Consider the following 25,214-nt stretch of genomic DNA (forward strand, 5'->3'; position numbering starts at 1 on the left):
GTTAAATAAAGATACATATTATTTTATAATTGGTGGTTTATTTCTAATAAGATAATATATGGTCAAACGTAAAAGTCATAAAAATCAACAGTTTCAGAATAATATTACCTACTTGACTCCTAGGTATACCTGTGTGAACAACTGATTAAAGCAGTTTTTGGCATTTGCGATTATTTCTAAACTAATTCAAACATCCACTGACCTTGTGATTGTGGCATCAGTTTTAGAAATAAAATATTGCATTGGTCATCATTTACATATAATTAAAATCTCATCCATTATTTTTTCATAAAGTAGACCACTTTATTATGGATTAGAGTCATCATCAAGTGAGAAACAAGAAATCATCTGGTCGTAAACCTGATATGCTGATTGAAAAAGAACCATCCCAAATCCAAAGCTAACCAAGAATTACACATTTACGTAATAATTGGATCTGCTCATTTAAATATCGATAAAATATGTGTCTATAAGGTCATAGAATCAATTAATAAAATGTTAAAAGTATTTTTGTGTAGGTTCTAATGTTCAGTGGGGATTTATGTTTAATTTTTTGCCATTAGTATATATTTTGGCAAGACCACAGTGGCTTTGCATTGTCCGACAGTTGTTTAAACAATCAAAACATCAAACAATCAAAATATCAAAATGAAAGTGGTAAGTGTAGTAAGTAAGCTAAATCATTGTTTTTTGAGTTTCCGTTGTTTGTTTTTTTTTTATTTTCTAAAAAATATCATTGCTTTGTTTAAAACTGTAACTAGTAACTAGAAGAAACCATTCTTCTTCTTAAGGTACGGTCATCTTTCAACCTTTGGCGATCATCATCATCATCATCATCATCATCATTTGGCTCTACAACTCTATGTGAGTCTTGGCCGTGTTTACTATTTCCCTCCATTGTTGTCGGTCCTGAGCAGCTATTTCCCATTGCTGTACTCCCATTTTGCGTAGGTCACTGGCTACTGCGCCCTTCCATCTCTTTCTTGGGCGACCAACTGACCTTTTGCCATCGGATCTTTCCCAGAATGTGGCGTTCAGAAGTCTTTCGTCACTCGATCTTAGCACGTGACCCATCGTATCCGGTTTGCTTTAATGTAGCGTACTATGTTTTCATCTCCATATATTGTCTGGAGTTCATCATTGTGTCTTCTTCTCCATTTTCCTTCTCTGAAAAGCCCATAGATAGACCGCAGTATCTTTCTTTCTAGTTATTTTGTCGTTTCCCGCTGGTTTAGAGTCCATGTTTCGCTTCCATACGTTATTGTGCGACGAATTATTGTCTTATATACTCTTATTTTTGCTGGTATTGAGAGTATTTTTTATTTAAATAGGGTCATTAATAAGTAATATGCCCTGTTTCCTGCAATGATCCTGGCAGCCACGTCCTTTTCATATTTATTTTAAGATGTTATGATCGCTCCCAGGTACTTAAATTCTTTGACGACTTCAAAGTTGTATTCATTAATTGTTACGTTTTGTCCAACCCTTGGTCTTGGGTTCTTCGTAACCACCATGTACTTGGTCTTGTCCTCGTTGATCTTAAGACCAACTTCCTTGGCTCCGTTCTCGAATAGGGTGAAAACTCCTTTTGCATCTCTGGTGGATTGTGCAATTGTGTCCACGTCATCCGCAAAAGCCAATAGTATTTTTGATCCTTGGGCGGCAAATCCGTTTGTTAGTTGTGGCTGAGCTTTTCTTACTGCATGTTCCAGTGCGAAGTTAAACAGCAGGGGGGCGAGAGGATCTCCTCGTCTAAGCCCGGTGTCAATGAGGAATTCCTCCGACGCGGTGCTGCCAATTCTGATTCGTGCGGAAGCGTTTTCCGTGCTCACCTTTGCTAATCGTACCAGTTTTCCAGGTACTCCCATTTCTACCATAATCTCCCACAATGCTTCTCTGCTAATAGAATCGTAATCTTGTTTAAAGTCCACGAAGATTTGGTGTACATCGCGGTTCTTTGGCGATCATCATGACTATTTGTATTCTGTCTCTTTCTTTTTTTTATTCTTCTCTTCTTCTTCTTTTTGTGTAGACATGAGTCTGTCTGTTTTTCAATGTGCTTCTAGTAAGTTGTCATTCCACTGTTTTCGTGGTTTTCCTACTGACCGTCTTCATATTGGGGAACCGTCTCTCGCAAACCTTACTACTCTGTTATCATTCGACTTATATGTCGTTCCATTTTACTCTTCTCTTTTTTATCCAGTTATTAATGTTGTCCACCTTGCATCTTCGTCGTGTATCTGTACTTCTAGCTCTATCCCATAGAGTCTTACCATCGATTTTTCGAAGGGTTTTCATCTCTGCTGCTTCTAGCATTCTTTTTATCATTTCTGTATCAGGTCGTTTTTGTGCAGTATATGTCAATTCTTCTTTTATTGCGCTTGCCAATTCCATATTCTCGAATCCAATCCTTGCGGTATCCTCTCGAATCCTGCGTGGTAAGTACTTAGAATTGTTGGTTTTACTATACGTTTCGAGTTTTCGTGTCAAAAAGACACCATGCTTTTGTTTAAAACTATTACTAGTAATTTGAAGATTCCCCTAATGTTCATTCATCATCAATATCAATCAACCCTGATTTGCCCACTGTTGAACATAGGCCTCCTCTAGATATTTTCATTTGTTTCCGTTTACACCTCTAGTATCCAATTGGACACAATTCCTTTGAAGTCGTCGACCCTTCGCCAATCTGCCCGTAATCCCAATTCAATTTTTCGTCATTCATTCATGTAACTAATACCGCCCATCTTCATTTCTGACTTGTTATATGTTCTTTAACGTAAACTTCCTTATTTTTAGTATATTTCTCAAGCTTATTCCAAACATTGATTCATATTAAGGTTACTGATCCATATGTGGGGATTGGTAGAACACACTGGTTAAAAGTTTTCCCTTTTAAATGGATTTGGACATTTGTTTTAAACACGTCTCTCGTTTTTCTGAATTTAGACCAAACTAATTTTCCTCTTCTTAGTAGTTCACAGGTTTGGTTGTGATAATCTTATTTCGTGTCCCAAATACACAGATTTTTGCACAAAGTATACTGGAGATTCTCGATTTCTGTAAGGTTAATGGGGACCCAGATATTTTTGTTTTCCCAGAGTTTATTTTTGTTGGGGTATAACAAGTTTTTACTTGTTAGACTTCTTCTGTATACTCTTGTTATACTTCTTCAATCAAACAAAGAAATAAAACGAAGAACTAGATTAGCATGGGCACTATTTGGTAAACTATCATATACCCTAAAAAATAAAAAGTACCCTCAATATAATGCGAATGAAAGGGTTCAACCAGTTCAAATTACCAGTTATCACATATGGCTCACAAACATGGACTTTCACAAAGGAGAACATCGACAGGATATCCAAAACACAAAGAACAATGGAAACACAGATGCTGGATATCGGTCTTAAAGACAGGAAAAGAAATTCATAGATCAGAGAAAAACAAAGGTGAACGATGTATCAAGATAAGTTGCAAAACTTAAATGGAACTTCGCCAACCACACCCTGCGGCAAAAAGATGAAAGATGGAACAAGGGAAGTCTACACTGGCGACCATGCGAACGGAAAATAAAAAGAGGCAGACCACAGATGAGATGGATGGACGACCTTAAGAGAACTTAAGGAATGAACTGGATGTAGATCGCCCAGAATAGAGACCAAAGGATATTAACAAGGGAGGCGTATGCCCAGGAGTGTGCGTTTATGGCTTATTAGATAGATAGGTACTTGTTATTCTAGTTGTTATTATACTTGCTGTTATTTTGTTATATTTCTTCTATATCTTATAATATGTCTTCTTCGGTGAGACCCGAAGTATATAGGGGGAAAATCAAATAATCTCTATGGAGTAAATGGTGTTTAACTATAATTTTGTAAGTATATATAAGCCTTGTGGACACTGACTTTACTGATATTGGAGTGTATTCTGTAGCATTTCCGTTAAATTTAAAAGGCCTCTAAAATTGAACTTTTTACGGTACTCTTAAGCTCACATTAACATTCTATGAAGACATTAAATGTCCGTTTTCTATTAAATATGGCAACGTCGCCAGCTGATGGTGTTTAAACTAATTTTAATGTAGAAATTTACCAAGAACTGACTGTCAGAAGCCAAAAACTTAAGAAAGAAGCAGAAGAAAAGATATTTAAAGTCTGCTGAAAATAATAGTTCATTTTATTTGTGTTCGTTCTTTGTTGGTATTCGTTTTTTTTTATGTTTCGTGCTCCAAGGACCACCAAAGTTTACAAATAATTATTAATTAAACTTATTTTTAATTGTTGAATGGGTTGCATATGTGAGTTCATTTTAAATGAAGTAAAGAAACACAGACTTACTCACAATCATTTAATTATACTTCGACGACCGGTTTCGATATCTACAATATTCAGATCATCTTCAGGTTGGCGTTACAAGTATGTAGTTAAATGCTACAATTAAAGAAAACCAGAGTTAGAACATTGTTTGGTTGTATCAAAATGCAAATAGAAAGCCAAAAATTTTGAAAGGTATGTAACTGTTGACATTTCAGAACAATAAACTGGTACATACGTATGCACACATATGAGAAACAGGTATTCATAAGCACGCATACGCACATAGATGCATGCGGCTTATGAATATTTGTTAAATTAAGTTAAATTTTAAAATTATTAAAAATTTCTAAAAAGCTATATAATTTTTATCCACTTACAAACCGTTACAAGGGATGCTTTGTAAGTTCATCGATAACATGTTTAAACGTCCAGATTATGCTGATAGTATAGCTAGGTGAGGGACTGGGTAAGCGGACATGCTTCGTAGGTCAAAACACAGTGAATTGGAATGGATCCTGAAGGCAGATGTGTGATGTGAAACAGAGACAGATGTATTAGTTATGAGAAAGACAACGTTCGGATGGGAATGTTCATAAATGCAGCTAAGATGTAAATTGACTTATTGTAAACACTTGTACGATTGTGAAGCTCTTTGCTCTTAGGTGTTTTGAGCTATGGGCAAAGGTCGAAGTAAGAAAAAATGACAAATAGGAATAAATTTCAAGTTTGTATTGTTCCCAGTTACAGGACTAAGGGATGTCAGTTAGTTTTTATCATTGTAGGTGCCTAACACTAGGAGATCTATGAAATGTAGAGAACTATAAGAAAATTAATTAGATAAAAAGAATGTCAAATTAAAATTGGTTGAAAAAACTGTAGAATATTAAAAGGTGATCTGAGAAAGGCAGGGGTGTGTTTAAGCTATTGTATGATAGTGTATGTTCAGAAAGAAATATTGAATAAATAATTACAGGGCGTAGGCACTTATATTGAGAAATTATTAAAATAAATAAATAAATTAACTTAACTTAAACTAACACAGAACACATAGAATTATTATAACTACACAGACAAACACACAACACACACAAGTTGTCTGTGTAGTTATAATAATTCTATGTGTTCTGTGTTAATTTATTTATTTATTTTAATAATTTCTCAATGTTAGTGCCCACACCTTGTAATTATTTATTCAATATTTCTTTCTGAACATACACTATCATACAATAGCTTAAACAAACCTCTTCCTTTCTCAGATCACCTTTAATATTCTACAGTTTTTTCAACCAATTTTCATTTGACATATTTTTTATCTAATTTATTTTCTTATAGTCCTCTACATTTCATAGATCTCCTAGTGTTAGGCGCCTACAATGATAAAAACTAACTGACATCCCTTAGTCCTGTGACTGGGAACAATACAAACTTGAAATTTATTCCTATTTGTCATTTTTCCTTACTTCGACCTTTGCCCATAGCTCAAAACAACTAAGAGCAAAGATCTTCACAATCGTACAAGTGTTTACAATAAGTCAATTTACATCTTAGATGCATTTATGAACATTCCCATCCGAACGTTGTCTTTCTCATAACTAATACCTCTGTCTCTGTTTCACATCACACATCTGCCTTCAGGATCCATTCCAATTCACTGTGTTTTGACCTACGAAGCATGTCCGCTTACCCAGTCCCTCACCTAGCTATCCTATTAGCATAATCTGGACGTTTACACATGTTATCGATGAACTTACAAAGCATCCCTTGTAACGGCATGTAAGTGGATCAAAATTATATAGTTTTTTAGAAATTTTTAATAATTTTAAAATTTAACATAATTTAACAAATAGTCATAAACCGCATGCATCTATGTGCGTATGCGTGCTTATGAGTACCTGTTTACGTACGTATGTACCAGTTTATTGTTCTGAAATGTCAACAGTTTCATACCTTTCAAAATTTTTGGCTTTCTATTTGCATTTCGATACAACCAGACAATGTTCTAACTCTGGCTTTCTTTAATTGTAGCTAATCATGTGCTAATCATAATATCAATGATGATCCTTGCCAATCTTTGCTTAACAATCTTTATTAGACTGAAACAGTTTTATAACTGTTGAAGTGGGTAGCTGGAAACGATCACTCCTATCACACAGCATTCTGATTCAGCTGTACAAAAAAAAACAAAAATTTGAATGTTGTTATAGGTGTAGTATATACGATTGTAAAGTAAACTTTTCATTTTTAATAATTATTACTTCCTCAACTATACCCAGTTTGAAAATTATTGATAGCACAATTTTGACGACGCAGGTCATTTGAATTGAATGTATTGAAGGTTGCATAGTATTCGAAGTTTAGCACTCTTTACACACAGTTTTTACGACGCAGGTTATTTGTATTATATGTTGCATTATATTCGAAGTTTATGACTTCGAGTACAATGCAACATATAATACAAATGACCTGCGTTGTAAAAACTGTGCTATCAATAATTTTCAGACTTCGCCAAATAAACATAAAAATCCATTATCTTTTAATTAACTTTTAATTTTTTACCTCCAGTATAATATATAAATAACAAACTAGGTACTAACAAAGCAAAAAAATAATCATAGCAAATTAAACGCACTGCTAAAAGAAAGAGGACAAGTTTTGACAGCCTCTAACATTTCTACTTATAGCGAGATCTTTAACAGTTTAGGCCTCTAAAACTTAGCGGAATTTTTACAGAAGAAGGATTTTTACAGAGGACCTGCCCTTGCTCAAAATTTCGCTAAACAGTATTTGGAAAATTTTGTATTATGAAATTACAAAAAATTTTAAAAATATTAACTACTTTTCCTTATTTTTAGCTCATTGTTGTCGCTTTAATCGCTGTGGCTTGTGCTGCTGCTTATCCACAATACAATCAATACCATAATTCTCCATTCCAAGCTCCAGCTCGTGCTGCGGTACATTCCGTGCATCCAGTACATTCCGTGCATCCAGTACAACCAGTAGCCCAACCCCAACATCACGCTAGATCTGGTGCCTACGATTCATCCAAAGATGCTAGAGTTTTACGTTACGACAGTGAAACCAGTGTAGGAAACGACGGATACAGATTTGCGTAAGTATCAAAGTTTATTAATCCGTAAAGGAAAAAATAAACTAGAAAAAAATTAAATATTTGTGAATATCTCCTAATCAACTAGAAGAAACGCTAAGTTTGGATATTTTGTACTAGGGTAGCTGAAACAGCAATTTGCAAATGTATATAATATAGTAACATACAAAGGATTTTCACAGTTTTCACTGTATTACTACATTCAACCGTTCTGTCCAGTTCTTACTGTTTTGCCAGTCCCCTTCCTGTAGATTTCTTCTTTCCATTGCTTCGTTCCCTTCATATCTGAAAGATCTTCGTCTCTTGTGTTCGTTGTAGTCTATTGTAACTGAGTTCATTCCTATTTTTTTTTAATCTTTATGTTATTTTTATTCTATCTCTTTTTGTTACTCTGCAGAAATTCCATCTCTATGATTGTCCTTATTTTGCTTCTGGTTTTCTTATTTATTGTCCATTTTCACACCCATAATTGAGGATACTACTTCTTGTTATTGTAGGTATTAATATATTCTTCTTTTTGTTTGTATATTGATGTTCTTATCCCACACTACCGGGTTATATTTTCTCCCTCTTGTTTGTCCTAGTCTATTTTGTCTATATACAACTTGCTCCAACTCATTATGCAGGGAAAGATTCAAGGAAAAAGAAGCATAGGGAGACGCAGAATATCGTGGCTGCGCAACTTGAGAGAATGGTAAGGATGTACATCAAACAAACTTTTTAGAGCAGCCGTCTCTAAGGTCCGAATAGCTATGATGATTGCCGACCTCCGTCGCGAAGATGGCACTTGAAGAAGAAGATTTTGTATATCTTCTGTTGTTCCTTTGTTTGCTGTTATGAAACCTAAATTCTTGTACCCGTCTGCTCCTTTGATTTGTTTACCTTCGTATATTTCCAGCTGATTTATTTCTCTGTTCTTCGTTGTTAGGTATTCAGTTTCCTTTAGGTTTATTCCCATCCCATTCTTTGTATATTCTTGATTTACTTCTGAAACTGAGGTCATCTTCGTCTTGTGCGATAATTATTTGGTCGTCAACAAAACTTACATAGTGTTTATAGATATTCGATCCTTACTGGCATACCCATTACCTAGCACTTTTTTTCCATGGTTTTAAGGTTTTTTCCAGAAATATTTTGAACAGGGTAGGGGATGTGGAGCAGCTCTGTGGTAGTTCTTTGTCGTCTTAAATGAACTTCATATTCTATTACCCTATATATTGTCCTATATCTATCAATCATTGTCATATGTTTCTTAAACAATCATATGTTTAAGCCAAGTAGTCAGTTTGAATACAGGATATAGGCGATTTTAAATATTTCTTTATCCGCAAATGATTACCCATAAAATTATACACCTCAGTAGTTTCTGCTGCTTTCCGAATGGTTTAATTAGTTTTTTCTGATGTAAGATTGCAGCTAAGCAGAAATAAACCTCGTCTGTAATCATTTCTCCAAATAAAAGTCACTTCAGTATTCGTTTAGGTCCTCTTCGAATATATTACCATTTATGTCTAACAGAAATTCTTCTACCTAATAACGATATTGCACCATTAGGACCTACTATCTGTGATTGAATTAGTAATGATGACAAAAATAAAAATAAACAAACAAATGTTGTGCCTCCTTGATCCTCATATTATGTCTACACCATGTATTCATATTGGTTTCGCAATATTCTTGCTAAAGGGATAACTGGTTATAAAGAAAGATGCTGATTAAAATTGTTTTAATTGAAAAGTGAAATACTATCTTTGTTTTTAGCGTTGAAACCAGCGATGGGCACCAAAGAGAAGAACAAGCTGTCCTTGAAAATGCCGGAACTAAAGAGGAATCACTCTCTGTATCAGGAAGATACTTTTACCCAGGATTGAACGGCGAAACTTTCGAAGTCACCTACGTTGCTGACAAAGACGGCTATAGAGCTAGCGGACCTCATCTACCACAACCCGTTCAAGCCCTTCATTAAACCATAAAATTGTTTTTTGTTGATATTCAACATTAACGCTTATAAATAAAAAAAGTTATATATAATAGAAAGTTTTATTTTTCTGTAAAATCTGTTTTTATCTTTTTATATTTCTATTCGCGGCGAACGTGGAGAAATGACGTAGACGCAACCAAGGCAGGTGGAATATCTATACTTTAATGATTCCTTGTGTTTGCAATGCTTAAAATGGTGCCTTTTTGCTTTGCTTTTGTTTTGTTCTGTTTTGCTTTGTTCTGTTTGTTATTATTCCATACAAATTAGTGACTTGCCTTGGATGATGCTAACGTGCTAACGATTCGTTACTCTGCCATTTTACTAAAGGTTCTCTGTCTTTTATACTTTCGTCTTTATTATGTTCTTCTACGAAATATTGTAACTTTGTTTACAGCTCTTTTAAATTTTGTGGTAAATGAATGCTTTTGATGTGATAATAAACCACAGTTGCAAGTTTCTAGAAATGTGTATTTTTGTTTTTTCATTAAATGAATTTGGTGCAAGTCCCATTGTTGGCAAAAATATTCTTACAAAAATTTAAAAATCGTGGTGTCAGACAAGAATTCGTTTTACCATCGACTTTGTAATTTCTACACTGAACAACTTTTTGACATAGCATTAAATAATCTTTGCAAAGGTTTTAAAATCGGTGGTGAAATTATAAATAACATCAGATACGTAGCGATACAGCAAAAATGACAGTCTGAAAGACCTCCGAACCCTGTTGAACGCTATAAAAAACGATTGCACTGAAAAGGGCTTACAAATCAACGGTCGAATGCTGGTGGGAAAAATTAATATCGAAGACTGAAGACTCACTACAAAAACTACGAAAAAGCTTTATTAACTGATGTTCTCTATTGCTCATTAGAAGTCTGTATCTGATCTATAAATACTACACTTGGCTATAATGGTTTAAGTGCCTTTATAGACTAAGTTCTTTCTTAAATTTGTATATCCTTGCGCATCTTGTATTTACTTTTCTTTGTTTATAAAGCTGATGATGACAGAGATGTCAAAATGCATCCTGGTGTTTACTAAATAAATATTGTTTCTATAATTTGTGGTTTTACTTAGAGATTAACATTCACTGTTGCTTCACAAACAACATTAGAGCGATATTTTTAATTACTTCTTTTTCAAGTTAGTGCATAACAATTAAAAATATTCAATAAAATTTCCATAAGTGCAGTGTATATACATACTACAAAATACTAATTAAATGATATTTCAACAAAGAAGACAACAGCAAGAATAATTTTTCCAAATAATTCCCCAATTAATAATGCACACATTTCTTTCAGGTTGTGCAAGACGAAATAACTGAAGGCAATGAAGTATTTTAACCTTTCCACAAATATCATAAAAAGGTTAACCAAAGAATAAAAGAAACAGTTGTAATTTACTAATAGAATAATGGAGTGCGTGATGGCAAACGCCAATTAAGTTCAGTAAATACCCGTATTGATTTGTTCGATTACCTTTTGTTTTTAATGCATTATACCGTGTGGTAAAAAACTCTGTAAAGCGCAGCAACATTAAGATGGTATTTGCCTCTTATAATAAGCACTACGTGTATTTTCGGGCAGGATGAGTACATCCCTATGCTAATTTTTGACTTAATCTTGTATTGTTCTAAACTTTAAATAGTTTCTGCTTTTTAACGTGCCCTATCAAGTCCCCTTGTCGTTGGCGATTAACATGGTCTCTGTCTCGGACTATTCTAAATGGTTGCTCTGCTTTCTTTGTTCCTGTCCACTTCCTGATATTCTTCAACCAAGAGGCCTTGTTTGAATTTTAAAGGCCTCCAAACGATTACTGGTGATATTTTTAATGTTCATGCTTCGATACCGTGTAAGAGGACTAAACAAATGTAACATTTAATCATGTGCTTTCGAAGTTTTGAAGTTGCAAGTTATCATTACAGAAGAATGACCTCATTTTTAAAAATGTTGTGAGGACTATCTCGTTTCTACATTTTATCTCTTTATCTGGATCTAGTTGTTCAGTAATATGACAACCAAGATATTTAAAACTAGGTACTACTACTACTTACTATTTGAATTATACGACCATCAACATATAACCGTGAATCTTGATGTGCCAAACGGCTAAACACCATGTATTTTGTTTTTGAACAATTTATGTTTAGGCCAAACTCTCTTCCCACTATGTTAATGGCATTTTTTGTTTTCCTGGAAGCCGTTCCTGCATGCACCCCGGTCGCACTGCAGCTTTTCAGCTTATTGTGCTTTCTTCCATTTGTTCTAATGACACCCAATCCAATATAGTAGTGCCCTTCACTAGCCTGTAAAGGTCCATTGGGTTAGTGCCATATACTGTCGGACATGGTCTGCAGTCTCCATATATTGCTTGTCTCTCGGTCCAGAGCCTCGCCATCGCACAATAAATGTCTGACTGTCTCGGTATCTCTATTACATAGTCTTCAGCTGAGATTTCCGTTATACAGTCCTATCGTGTGTAGGTGTCCTTTTACTGGAAAGTTTCCAGTTAAGAAACCTGTAGTGATTTTGAGCTGATTCCTGTTCATTTTGAACAGTTCTTTAGCTCTTTTTGCGCATGTCTGAGGTATAAATCTCTTCGCATGCTTTTGCGTGGGAATTTCTTCCCAGTATTCTTTGTGCTGTCTTCGTATCCAGCCTCTTAATCGGTCTCTAATTGTGCTTTTGGGCACTCCCAGTGCCGGTTCTGGACCGAAGTATCTTGTTGCTGATCCTTATCTAACAAGTTCGTCAGCTTTCTCATTACCAGCGATCCCTTGATGACCAGGCACCCAAATGAGTTTTACCTCATTATGTTTCGCCAGGGTGTCAAGTTCTTCGCGGCATTTCCATACAAGCCGTGAGGTTATCCTTGGGTTCTTTAAAGCCCTCAAGGCTGCTTGGCTGTCTGAACAGATATTGATTCTCTTATTAGTGTAAGTCCTCAATCTGTTTATCCGTGCACAGTGCAGGATTGCATATACATCCGCCTGAAATACAGAGGTATATACTCCTAGTGGGATGGAACCGTTATAGTTCCTATCCTCACTATATACTCCTGATCCTGAACCATCTTCTGTCTTGGACCCATCTGTTAATGGCATTTGAAAGGCATTATGATCCATGCATGTCATCACTTAAAATAACTATATCGTCTGCATATCTGATGGTATTTATCGTAAATCCATTAACTTTCAAGCACCATTCCAAATTATGCAGCGCTTCTTTAAATATTCTACCTGAATATAAATTGAACAACAGTGGGGATAGTATACAACCCTCTCTGACATGTCTTTGTATTTTACATATTTCTGATGATTTTCCATTTATAGTCTAAGAGCTGGGAGCGGATTTTGTGCGTGATAAGTAATATGGAAAAATTATACGGGGATATGTTGAATTAGTTGTGTACATGACTTTCACCAACGGCCTGAAACCAGAGTTGGGGCCGAGGGTAGTTATAAGGGGTCAAAGTCGCGGTTTTTATTATTTTTTTTATGACGCTCATGATCCAGATAGTTCACCAAAATTTGGGAATAAGTAGGTCATGACGTACCTAAGTAAAATCTCTAGGGGCTCAACGCTGCGTGGCTGACAAAGGGGTGGGGGTAGGGGTGAATATAAAAAATATAAGGGGTTTTTGTCAGGCCATGGAGTTGGGGTGTTTACATTGTAAAATGGCGTGCACCCTATCATCCATGCTATGGCATGCTGGACGAGCCATACAGCCTGTAGTCAACACCCCGAAGTATGAGCGGGAATACAAAGTGTACTAATACTCATACGCTTATGAAACGCACCTGGCGGATCATAAGGGCCTTCACATTTTACTCTTTTTCAACTAGTCTTGAGTAAAATGTCTTTAATCTTTCCTATCGGCCTCTCTTGGCTACCTCTTGTTCTTCCGACCCCGAATGGCTATTAGGTTTCCGAGGGCAGACGGGTCACTATATTTCTTTCTACTACATACCTACTCTTCACCGAATGATTGCCGGTATAAGCAATCCCCCCACTTACTGACCAACGGCTTCGGGCGGATGAGTTGGTAAGTGGCAGGGCACTCTTTTGTCCTGAGACTGAGAAATCGGTCTCGAAGGCGGATGAACCCTACAGAATGGTCAACGGTATAAGAATGCAGAAGGCAACGGGAAACCACTGCATTAAAGACTCGTGGAGTATCCCTAGAAATCGTCATGGCTCACAGAAATGACAATCAACAACCTACTAATCATGGTTCTCGGATGCCAAGATTCGGCAGGGGAAGAAACAACAGTAACGACAGGGCTTCCCAGGCCGTTAGTCAGCGAAATCCCTGTTCACTAAATATATACAAATCCACCTACAAAATCGCTACATGGAATGTAAGAAGTATGTATGAACCTGGGAAACTGAAGAATATACAGCAAGAGATGATGCGACTAGATATCGATATATTAGGAATAAGCGATACAAGATGGGTCAGCTCTGGCGAACTCAATACAGACAATGGACGAATATATTACTCTGGAAGCAGCGACACCCAACACAGATATGGAGTTGCTATGATCCTCAGCGAAAAAGTAACGAGATCAGTAACAGGCTTCGTTCTGATGTCCGAAAGAATAATAATGTTGCAGCTATTGACAACCCATGGAAAAATGAACCTAATCCAGATTTATGCGCCAACTGCTGACAAAAATGAAGAAGAAATAGAAAACTTTTATAGCGAACTCCAGAAAACATTACATCTCACAGCATCTAGAGACATAACAGTGATCATGGGTGATTTCAACGCAAAAATTGGCGAAGGAAAATGCTACCCTAATGTAGGATCATATGGGCTTGGCGAACGAAACGACAGAGGAGATCGCCTAATAGAATTTTGCCAGGAGCATAATGTTATAGCCGCAAATACATTTTTTAAATTACCTAAGCGACGCCTGTATACATGGAAATCACCAGCTGACAAAGAGCACAAAATTGTCAGAAATCAAATTGACTACATCCTAATAAAGCACAGATATCGAAACTCAATTCAGGCAGTAAAGGCATATCCAGGAGCAGACGTATACTCTGATCACAGTCTTCTTATTGCTAGGTTTCAACTTCAACTAAAAAAGACGCAAAAAAGCCGCAACAACAATAAACTTAACATACAGAAACTAAAGTCAGAAGAAACAAAAGAAAATCTGAAACACGAAATCAACACAAATCTAGACAGAAACCCAGGAAATTATTGCAACGTAGAACAGCAGTGGCAATTCTTCAAAACCTCTATATTAGAACCAAGTAAGAAAGTACTTACTACAACCAAATGTAAGAAAGAAGAATGGATGACGGAGGAAATTCTAGAGTTGATGAATGAAAGAAGAAAAAACAAAACCATTAATAAGACCCGCTATAAACAGCTTCAAAACCAAATAAGAAGAAAAATTAGGGAGGCTAAAGAAACCTACTTCTCTGAAAAATGTAAAGAAATAGAAGAACTGCAAAACACATATGACAACTTCAACCTACATAAAAAAGTCAAAGAACTAGCCGGAATAGGAAATAGAAGAACCTCAAATATATTGCTCGACAAAAATGGAAATATTATAATGGAGACAAAACGAAAACTACGACGATGGAAAGAGTATATCGAGGAACTATTTCATGACCAGAGAGAAGCTAGTACATCCGTAGATAGCCAAACGGGAGATGTAGGCCCAGAGATAACCAAATCAGAGGTTAGTCAGGCAATAAACTCTATGAAAACCAATAAATCTGCTGGTCCAGATGAATTGCCTAGCGAGCTGATAAAGTTGGTCAACGAGAAAAACCTGGACATAATAGTAGAACTGTTCAACGCTATCTATACTACAGGAATCATCCCCAGAGAAATGTTGACATCAGCCTTTGTGTGTTTGCCAAAGAAGGTGAATGCAAAAGAATGCAGTGACTACCGAACCATAAGCTTAATGTCACATACCTTGAAAATTCTATTGAAAATTATCCACGCCAGAATACACTCTAAACTGGAGCTGGATATTAGTGACACTCAATATGGGTTCCGCAATGGTATGGGTACCAGAGAGGCATTATTCTCCTTCAACGTGCTGACACAGAGATGTTTGGATGTTAACCATCCTCTTTACGTCTGTTTTATAGACTACAATAAGGCGTTTGATAAAGTAAAACATGATCGACTCATGGAAATCTTAAAAAATAAAAACCTAGATGAAAGAGATTTAAGACTAATAACACACCTCTATTACAATCAGCGAGCAATAGTAAGAATTGAAAAAGAAACATCTGAAGAAATGGAAATAAAGAGAGGAGTCAGGCAAGGCTGCATACTATCACCTCTATTATTTAACGCTTATTCTGAAGAGGTAATGCGAGAAACTCTGGAAGATGAAACAGTCGGCATAAGAGTAAATGGAGTCTTAGTTAACAACATCAGATATGCAGATGATACAGTAATAATAGCCGATAGTTTACAAGACCTGCAAAGACTCATGAGTAAAATAGTAAAGTGTAGTAGGGAGTACGGACTCTCTCTCAATATCAAAAAGACGAAGTTTATGAAAATTAGTAAAAACAACCATAATACTAACGAAATCTTGATAGTAGAGGGCCAGCAGATCGAAAGAGTAAAAAAGTACACTTACCTAGGAACACTTATAACAGAAAATAATGACTACACTGCAGAAATAAAAGTCAGAATCGAAAAAGCACGTTCTAATTTTATAAAAATGAAAAAGGTCCTATGTAGCAAAGATTTAACATTAGCTCTTAAAGTACGCCTAACAAAATGTTACGTCTACAGTGTTCTATACTATGGAGTGGAATCATGGACGTTAAATGTAGAGACAATGAGACGACTTAACGCCTTTGAAATGTGGACCTATAGAAAAATTATGAGGGTTTCCTGGGTAGATAGAGTTACAAACAATGAAGTACTGAGAAGAATAGGTAAAGAAAAGGAAGTTGAACTTACAATTAAAGAAAAGAAGCTACAGTATCTCGGACATGTGATGCGGGGCGAGAAGTATGGCATCCTACGACTCATAATGCAGGGAAAGATAGATGGCAGAAGAAGCATCGGAAGAAGACGAATTTCATGGTTGAAGAACCTGAGAGAGTGGTTTGGATGCAGCTCGAAACAACTATTTAGAGCTACTGCCTCAAAAATTAAAATAGCTATGATGATTGCCAACCTCCGTAGCGGAGATGGCACCTGAAGAAGAAGAAGGGGTTTTTTCCGACGTTAGTGATTGGATGGTGCACCAAAATTTGGGTATAAGTAGACCATGACATAAATAATTAAAATCCCCAGAGCCGGAAACCAGAGTGGGGAAGGAAGGTAGTTGTGAGGGGTCAAAATTCCGTTTTTTATTATTTTTTTTTGTGACACTCATTATCGAGATAGTGCGCCAAAATTTGGGAATAAGTAGGTCATGACGTAACTAAGTCAAATCTCCAGGAGTGGAACGCTGCTTGGCCGATGAAGGGGTGGGGCAGGGATGAATATAAAAAAATGTAAGGGGTTTTTTGCGACGTTCGTGATTGAGATAGTCCACCAAAATTTGGAAATAAGTAGACCATGACATAACTAAGTAATATCCCCAGAGGCGGAAACCAGAGTGGCGGACGAGGGTAGTTATAAGGGGTAAAAATCGCGGTTTTTATTATTTTTTTTGTGGCGCTCATGATGGAGATAGTGCACCAAAATTTGGGAGTAAGTAGGTTATGACGTAACTAAGTAAAATCTTCAGGGGCGGAACGCTGCTTGGGGTACAAAGGGGTGGTAGGCAGGGGTGATTATAAAAATATATGGAGGTTCTTTTGCCGTCCGTGATCGAGATAGTTCACCAAAATTTGGGAATAAGTAGACCATGACATTACTAAGTAAAATCTCCAGGGGCGGAACGCTGCGTGGGGGACAAATGTTGTGCCGGGCCCAAAACAAATAATACACACTGCGAATTTGACCCCTTAAAACTACTCTCATCCCCAACTCTGGTTTCCGGCTCTGGGGATTTTACTTAGCTAAGTCATGGTCTACTTATTCCCAAATTTTGGTGCACTATGTCAATCTAGCACGTCGCAGAAAACCCCTTATATTTTTTATATTCACACCTACCCCCAACCCTTTATCGGCCACGCAGCGTTCCACCCCTGGAGTTTGTACTTAGTTACCTCATGATCTACTTATTCCCAAATTTTGGTGCACTATGTCGATCATGAGCGTCACAAAAACATAATAAAAACGGCGATTTTGACCCCTTATAACTACCCTCATGCCCAACTCTGGTTTCCGGCTCTGAGGATTTTACTTAGTTATGTCATGGTCTACTTAGTCCCAAATTTTGGTGCAGTCTCTCAATCACGAACGTCGCAAAAAATCCCATTATATTTTTTGTATTCACCCCTACCCCACCCCTTTGTCGGCCACGCAGCGTGCCACCCCTGGAGATTTTACTTAGTTACGTCATGACCTACTTATTCCCAAATTTTGGTGCACTCTCTCGATCATGAACGTCACAAAAAAAATAATAAAAACGTCGATTTTGACCCCTTATAACTACCCTCATCCCCAACTCTGGTTTCCGGCTCTGGGGATTTTACTTAGTAATGTCATGATCTACTTATTCCCAAATTTTGGTCCACTATCTCCATCACGAACGTCGCAAGAAACCCTTTATATTTTTTATATTCACCCCTACCCCCACCCCTTTGTCGGCCACGCATCGTTCCGCTCCTAGAGATTTTACTTAGGTACGTTATGACCTACTTATTCCCAAATTTTGGTGCACTATCTCGATCATGAGCGTCATAAAAAAAATAATAAAATCCGCGACTTTGACCCCTTATAACTACCCTCGGCCCCAACTCTGGTTTCCGGTCGTTGGTGAAAGTCATGTACACAACTAATTCAACATATCCCCATATAGTTTTTCCATATTACTTATCACGCACAAAATCCGCTTCTATCTCTCCGACTATTAGGCAAGTTGTCGCTGTTTGACGACAATATAATTTTTTTATGATTCGTACTTCTTGACTGCCAACTGCTTTATCCTTTAATATTTTAATTACATAACTTGTGAAACTCGACTCGATCAAAGCCCTTTTCATAGTCAATAAATACAACAAAGACGTATTTCCTTCGATCTCGGCATTTCTGCAATTATACATTTAGTGCAAAGGGTGCGTCTCGGGTGCCCAGTCCATTTCTGAAGCCAAAATGTGTTTCATCCTGGTCGTCTTCACATTTGTCTCTGATTCTACTATGGATGACACCTAGAATAATTTTCAAAGTTTATTTCATAAGGCTTATCATTCTATAATCGCTACAGTTTTTCGGACATTGTTTTTTAGTACGGTTCTAAATTCGGATTTTAACTAATCATCAGGGATATCACCAGTCGAATAAACATCATTGAAAAGTTTACAGTATTCCAATGTTTCCGCATTTGTGGAAAGCCATTTGTCAATGGCTTTCTTGTTTTTTCCAATTTTATAGCATGTAGTATTTCTGATTTTAGTATTTCTGTTCCTTCATCTCCGTGTAAAATCTCCAGTTTTTCGGGTCTATCATCATTACAGTTCATTTACATAATTACACCATTATTTCATCCACATATCAATTTGACCTTATATGTTATATTTTACTAAATAATTTAGTCACACTCTATATTTTCATCGTCTAATTCTTTATTAGCTCTACTGGAATACCATAACACCTATCTACAATACAAACATTCATGACCTTACTTGATACAAAGTACCACCATCGAAATTATAAAAATTATATTTGAATGTAACGCAATGCAAAAAATAATTGATATTTGAAGATGCGTGAGAATATTCTTATAAAACAGCAAATTGTGATAACACGCCAGATTAATGATAGATAATGCTTTTGAGTAGTTAAATGCCACAATGAATCCCGGATTCTGCATTGCAGAGATGGATCGGCTTCTCATCGATAATAATAAAATATTCACTAATCTTAAATAAACCGTTAAGTATATTGTAATACGTAAAATATGCTAATGCAATTTTTATTAGTTATTATATAACGCGGCAAAGAATATAAGATTATGACTATACAAAGATTTTATAGTATTGTTTAATAACTTTTCATAATATTGGAAATAACGGGACACACCTAAAAAGGGCTTGGTGACGATGCCCTCCAGCTAAAAGGGGGTCAAGAGGTGACTTCATCGAGACATATATAAATATATAATCAAAAAACTTGTTATCATATAATGGTGTAAGGTTTAATTTACTTCTTAACAAATTTATTCCATTCTTTGTGGTTTCGTGTTAACTTTGCTTCTGTCCATGTCACTCCTCTTCTCTCCAATATCTTTCCGATTACTTCATCGTCTTCATCCCATGTCTGACTTGGTCTTCCTCTTTTTTTGTTTTTCAATTTTTTGCTTCCCACACTCTTCTTACTGGTTTGGTATCTTTCATCCAGTGTAAAGAACCCCACCAATTCAGTTGTTTCTGTTCTATAAACTCCAATCTGGATTGTATTTTCAGTTTATTCCTTACATCAGTTTTCCTTATTCTATCCATTTTGGTAACACCTTTAACTCTTCTTAAAAACTTCATCTCTCTAGTTTGTACCTTGCTCTTTTGTCGTTTCCTTAGTACCCCTGATTCGCTGCCAAAATTCAGAAGACTATAACTTAACATAGAAAATTTGTATTTTGACAATGACGTCCGATTTAGAAGTCAAAACGTTAATAAAAATTATTTTTTTAAGTTCTTCTTCTTTGAGTGCCTCTCCTATCGGAGATTGGATATCATTAGGGCGATTCTAATTTTATTTACTGCTGTTTTGAACAATTCGTTAGTGGTACAGCCAAACCACTCTCTCAAATTTCTCATCCAGGACATTCTTCTACTGCCTGGATTTCTTCGTCCTTCGATTTTTCCTTGCATTATGTTTTGTAGGAATGTGTAATTTTGTCCCCTCATCAGGTGGCCTAAGTATTCAAGTTTTCTCTTTTTTATATTCAGTAGAACTTCTGGCTTGTTATTTATTCTGCGTATTACTTCTTCATTTGTAATTTTATCCACCCAACTTATTCTTAGTATACGGCGGTAGCACCACATCTCAAAGCTTTCAAGATTTTTAATATTCCTCTGTTTAAGAGTCCATGACTCAACACCGTAGAGCAAAGTACTGAATACATAGCATTTTAACATTCTAGTTCGTAGATGAATACTAATATCACGATTACAAAATAATTTTTTCATTTTTATAAAAGTAGACCTGGCAATTTTTTAAGTTAAATTATTGCTTATTTCCCAATTAGAATAGTTAATTACAAAAATTCCACAAATAAATAGCTTCAGAACAAGTCAAAACAGGTCTATAAACTGTTTTGAAAGCTTTCATTTTTGTATTCCTTGATTCTTCTTTTCTGCATATATTTTTTTTATTATATGATACTACTTCTTCTAGTATTAGTCAAAGTCTGTAAAAGTTTGCACTTGTTGCTTTTTGTTCCTTCAATTTATATGTTAAGTTATTCTCCTTTTTCTACTATCTATTGATATTTATCTTTATTCCGTTCACATTTCCAAATTATTCTGAAGTTCTTTTGAGATTAGTACCAGATCGTCAGCAAATACTCCTTCCGAGAGTTCTACTGTTTGAAAATTCCTAATAAACCCTATCTTATCTTTGGATATCCGATACAAATGTGTAAATCCATTATTTTATTCCATATTGCTTACGGAGTGAAAACATGTATTCTCGGAATTACAAGTATGAGGCGTATTAGTCCAGAAAGCCACTGCACATCCGCTAGGAAAAATATTCTAATTCGAATTTTTTGCACAATCTTACTCAAAAAGGACCCCTATTAACAAATTTGCATGTTGCCAGGACCAAAAGTTGGTCAAAAATTTTTTGAAAGTTTTTTTTTTGTTTTTTTCCTAAAATAATTTTTTTTGCACGGAACAAATTTTTTTTCGGGTTTTTGGATCATTCCAAACAGGAAAGGTTTTTAGTGACTTTTCTCTAAAGTTGATAGTTTTTGACATATAAGCGATTAAAAATTGAAAAATTGCGAAATCGGCCATTTTTAACCTTCAAAAACTATGTGAAAAACCGAAAATTTGAATGTTGCCAATATAGGTAGATATTCTTTAAACATCGATTCATGAAATCCCGAAGCGTTTTTTGCAATACAATATTCAAAACTCCTTTGTTTTTTAATTGCTAATCAAGCGTGCGCGACACTATTTTCCACCGTTGCATGTGTATGCAGTATGGTGCAAATGAAAGGAATAAATTCGTTATTTCGTAAACCGGCGACTTTAAGAAAAATCCCGAAACAGGTCAATTTTTATTTTTAAGTTAGGATATTATGACAATATGGTATACTAGTGACGTCATCCATCTGGGCGTGATGACGTAATCGATGATTTTTTTAAATGAGAATAGGGGTCGTGTGCTAGCTCATTTGAAAGGTCCTTCAATTCTCTATTCAGTAATATAAACATTTCCATAATTATTTATACAGGGTGTAAAATAATTTAATTTTTTTGTCAACTTGCCATATGATTTAATTTAATAAAAAATTTTTGGACACCCTGTATAAATAATTATGTACATGTTTATATTATTGAATAGAGAATTGAAGAACATTTCAAATGAGCCAGCACACGACCCGTATTCTCATTTAAAAAAATCATCGATTACGTCATCACGCCCAGATGGATGACGTCACTAGTATACTATATATGCCACAATATCATAACTTAAAAATAAAAACCGACCTGTTTTGGGATTTTTCCTTAAAGTCACCGGTTTACGAAATAACGAATTTATTCCTTTCATTTGCACCATACTGTATACACATGTGCAACGGTGGAAAATAGTGTCGCGTACGCTTGATTGGCAATTAAAAAACAAAGGGGTTTTTGATATTGTATTGCAAAAAACTCTTCGGGATTTCATCAATCGATGTTTAAAGAATATCTACCTACCTTGGCAACATTCAAATTTTCAGTTTTTCACATAGTTTTTGAGGGTTAAAAATGGCCGATTTCGCAATTTTTTAATATTTAATCGCTTATATGTCAAAAACTATCAACTTTAGAGAAAAGTCACTAAAGACCTTTTCTGTTTGGAATGATCCAAAAAACCTAAAAAAAAATTGTTCCATGCAAAAAAAATAATTTTAGGAAAAAAACAAAAAAAAAAACCTTTAAAAAATTTTTGAGCAACTTTTGGTCCTGGCAACATGCAAATTTGTTAAAAGGGGCCCTTTTTGAGTAAGATTGTGCAAAGAATCCGAATTAGAATATTTTTCCTAGCGGATGCGCAGTGGCTTTCTGGACTATATAGAAGCCTTTGAGATGTGGGTTTTTCGAAGGATGCTGATCTCTTGGACAGAGCACGAGACCAACAAGGAGGTGCTGAGAAGAATGGGGACTAACAGAGAACTCCTAAATATTAAAAAAAAAACAGAAAGACGGGTTATATATGACATATTTATAGAGGAGAAAAGTACAATTTTACAATTTCTACGACTCATAATGGAAGGGAAAGTGGAACGAAAAAGATGTCCAGGAAGAAGAAAATGCTCCTGGCTGAAGAACGTAAGAAACTCAACAGGCATGAAAACACATTCGATACCAAAAACAGCTCAAGATAGAGAGCAAATTATTTGCTGTAGTTATAGTCTAAGAGCTAGAGCCGAAAAATCATCGTCATAAGTAATATGGAGTTTTTCCTGTGAAATGTGTCCATTGTATATTGACAATTATGACCCCTTTCAGGCTGACACCTCAGTGAATACAGGAAGTAGCAATAAGGGATGAAAGGGGAAAGTTAGTGTAGTCTTTAAAGGTTTTCTCCTCCTATTTTGTTAAACCTCCATCGATTTGCATGAAAATTGGTACTAGTTAGAGCATACCCCAAGAAATAAAAATGATTTGGTGGCAACTTGCACTTTTACCCTGAGGGTGGATACCACCCTTTTTCTTGGGTGAAAACTATTTTATTAAAAATAACCCCACAAATCGATAGAGGGACAAATTACAAGTAAAATTTATTATATCATATTATTAAAATAAATCAATACTTTTTGAGTTATTAAAGATCAAAGATTTGTCTGTTTAAGAGCACATGCGTGAAGTTACGGATGATAAAAAGAACATATTAATTAATTGTATGTTACTAAAATATTATTTTTATATTATTTCGATATTATAAATTTAGCAAAAGTGTACTCGAATATGTTAAATGTACCCATTATTGGACACCCCCAGTTTCTGGACATATTCAGTTTATATTGATAGAAAAAATTCAATTAAATATCGAAATAATATAAAAATAATATTTTACTAACATATCATTAATTAATATGTTCTTTTTATCATCCGTAACTTCATGCATATGCTCTTAAATAGACAAATCTTTGATCTTTAATAACTCTATCGATTTGTGGGGTTATTTTTAATAAAATTGTTTTCACCCGCGGGAAGGGCTGGTATTTACCACCAGGGTAAAAGTGCAAGTTGGCACAAAATCAGTTTTATTTCTTGAGGTATGCTCTAACTAGTCACCAATTTTCATGCAAATCGATGGAGGTTTAACAAAATAGGAGGTGAAACCTTTAATGACTGCACTAACTTTCCCCTTTCATCCCTAATTGCTACTTCCTGTAGTCACTGAGGTGTTAGCCTGAAAGGTGTCATAATTGTCAATATACAATGGACACATTTCACAGGAAAAACTGCATATTACTTATGACGATGATTTTTTGGCTCTAGCTCTCTGTCTATTATAGCCAAACTTTAGTAATGGAAAAGGCACTTTAAAAAGAAGTATGCAAATAATAAATTAAATATCGTAATTACAAGGGAACTCCTGCAACCACAGGTGCCTCTATTTATTATAAAATCTTGATATGTTTACTCGTTATGTCCATATCTAAAATAGGTTAAATAGATGCTTATTAAAACAAGCATCATATCAAACCGACTCTGTACTTATATCTGTTGCATTCTTGCGGTGACGGTACTAGTGTAAAATGATAAACCGTTGAACTATCAATAATATATTTATAAAGATAAAAGGTATTCATGAAATGAATTTACATAATTTACAGCAATATGATTTATCGCTTATTGTACTTCGACGTCTGTAACCACGAACGAAAAATATTTACTCTAATGTGCAAAATCATAAATTTTCTGTGCAGTTTTTCTCAAAGAATATAAGGGATCGAGGATATTTTATGTTTTTACTTATTTTATTCATGTCTATACACAACAAAAGTTATGTTATACAGTACGTCCCTGTAAGTTGGAACCGTATGGAAAACTTTTTTATTAACTACCTATTAATTTTACGAAAAAAAGTTATTCTTTATAAAAAGCTCTGCATGATCTAAAACCTAAGATTCAACCATCAGATATCAAATTTTATGAATATTATACCGGGGGTGTCAAAAAATATGAATGTCACTCAGGAGTAAAGTAGCTTTATTTTTCACAACATTGAAAATTGTGATTATGTAAAGTTGTTTAGAACTAAAAACTATGTACCAATATTTAATTACATCCTTCTTATTGAAATATTCTGAACTATAAAAGTGCTTTATTCTTAATCGAAATTGATCTTTTTTGACATACCTCGTATAACATTGATCAAATTTGATATAAGATTGTTGTGTTTAAGGTTTTAGACGATGAAGAACTTTTTACAAAGAATGTCTTTTTTCGTAAATTAATAATCAAAGAGTTATCATAATTGAAATAACTAAAAATAATGTTGGTTATCCAAAATAAAAATAAAAATTCTA

General features: G+C 35.2%; 1 protein-coding gene across 1 annotated transcript; it reads left to right on the top strand.

Annotated features, from left to right (window-relative positions):
• Positions 1-496: 496 nt before the first annotated feature.
• LOC126888256 (cuticle protein CP14.6-like) lies at positions 497-9,462 on the top strand. Its single transcript, XM_050656352.1, has 3 exons — positions 497-657; positions 7,172-7,428; positions 9,187-9,462. The coding sequence occupies exons 1-3, from the start codon at positions 649-651 to the stop codon at positions 9,389-9,391; spliced, it is 471 nt and encodes a 156-aa protein (XP_050512309.1). The 5' UTR covers positions 497-648; the 3' UTR covers positions 9,392-9,462.
• The last annotated feature ends 15,752 nt before the right edge of the window (positions 9,463-25,214 follow it).

Source organism: Diabrotica virgifera, chromosome 7 (genome assembly GCF_917563875.1).
Source record: "Diabrotica virgifera virgifera chromosome 7, PGI_DIABVI_V3a".
Taxonomy (NCBI): domain Eukaryota; kingdom Metazoa; phylum Arthropoda; class Insecta; order Coleoptera; family Chrysomelidae; genus Diabrotica; species Diabrotica virgifera.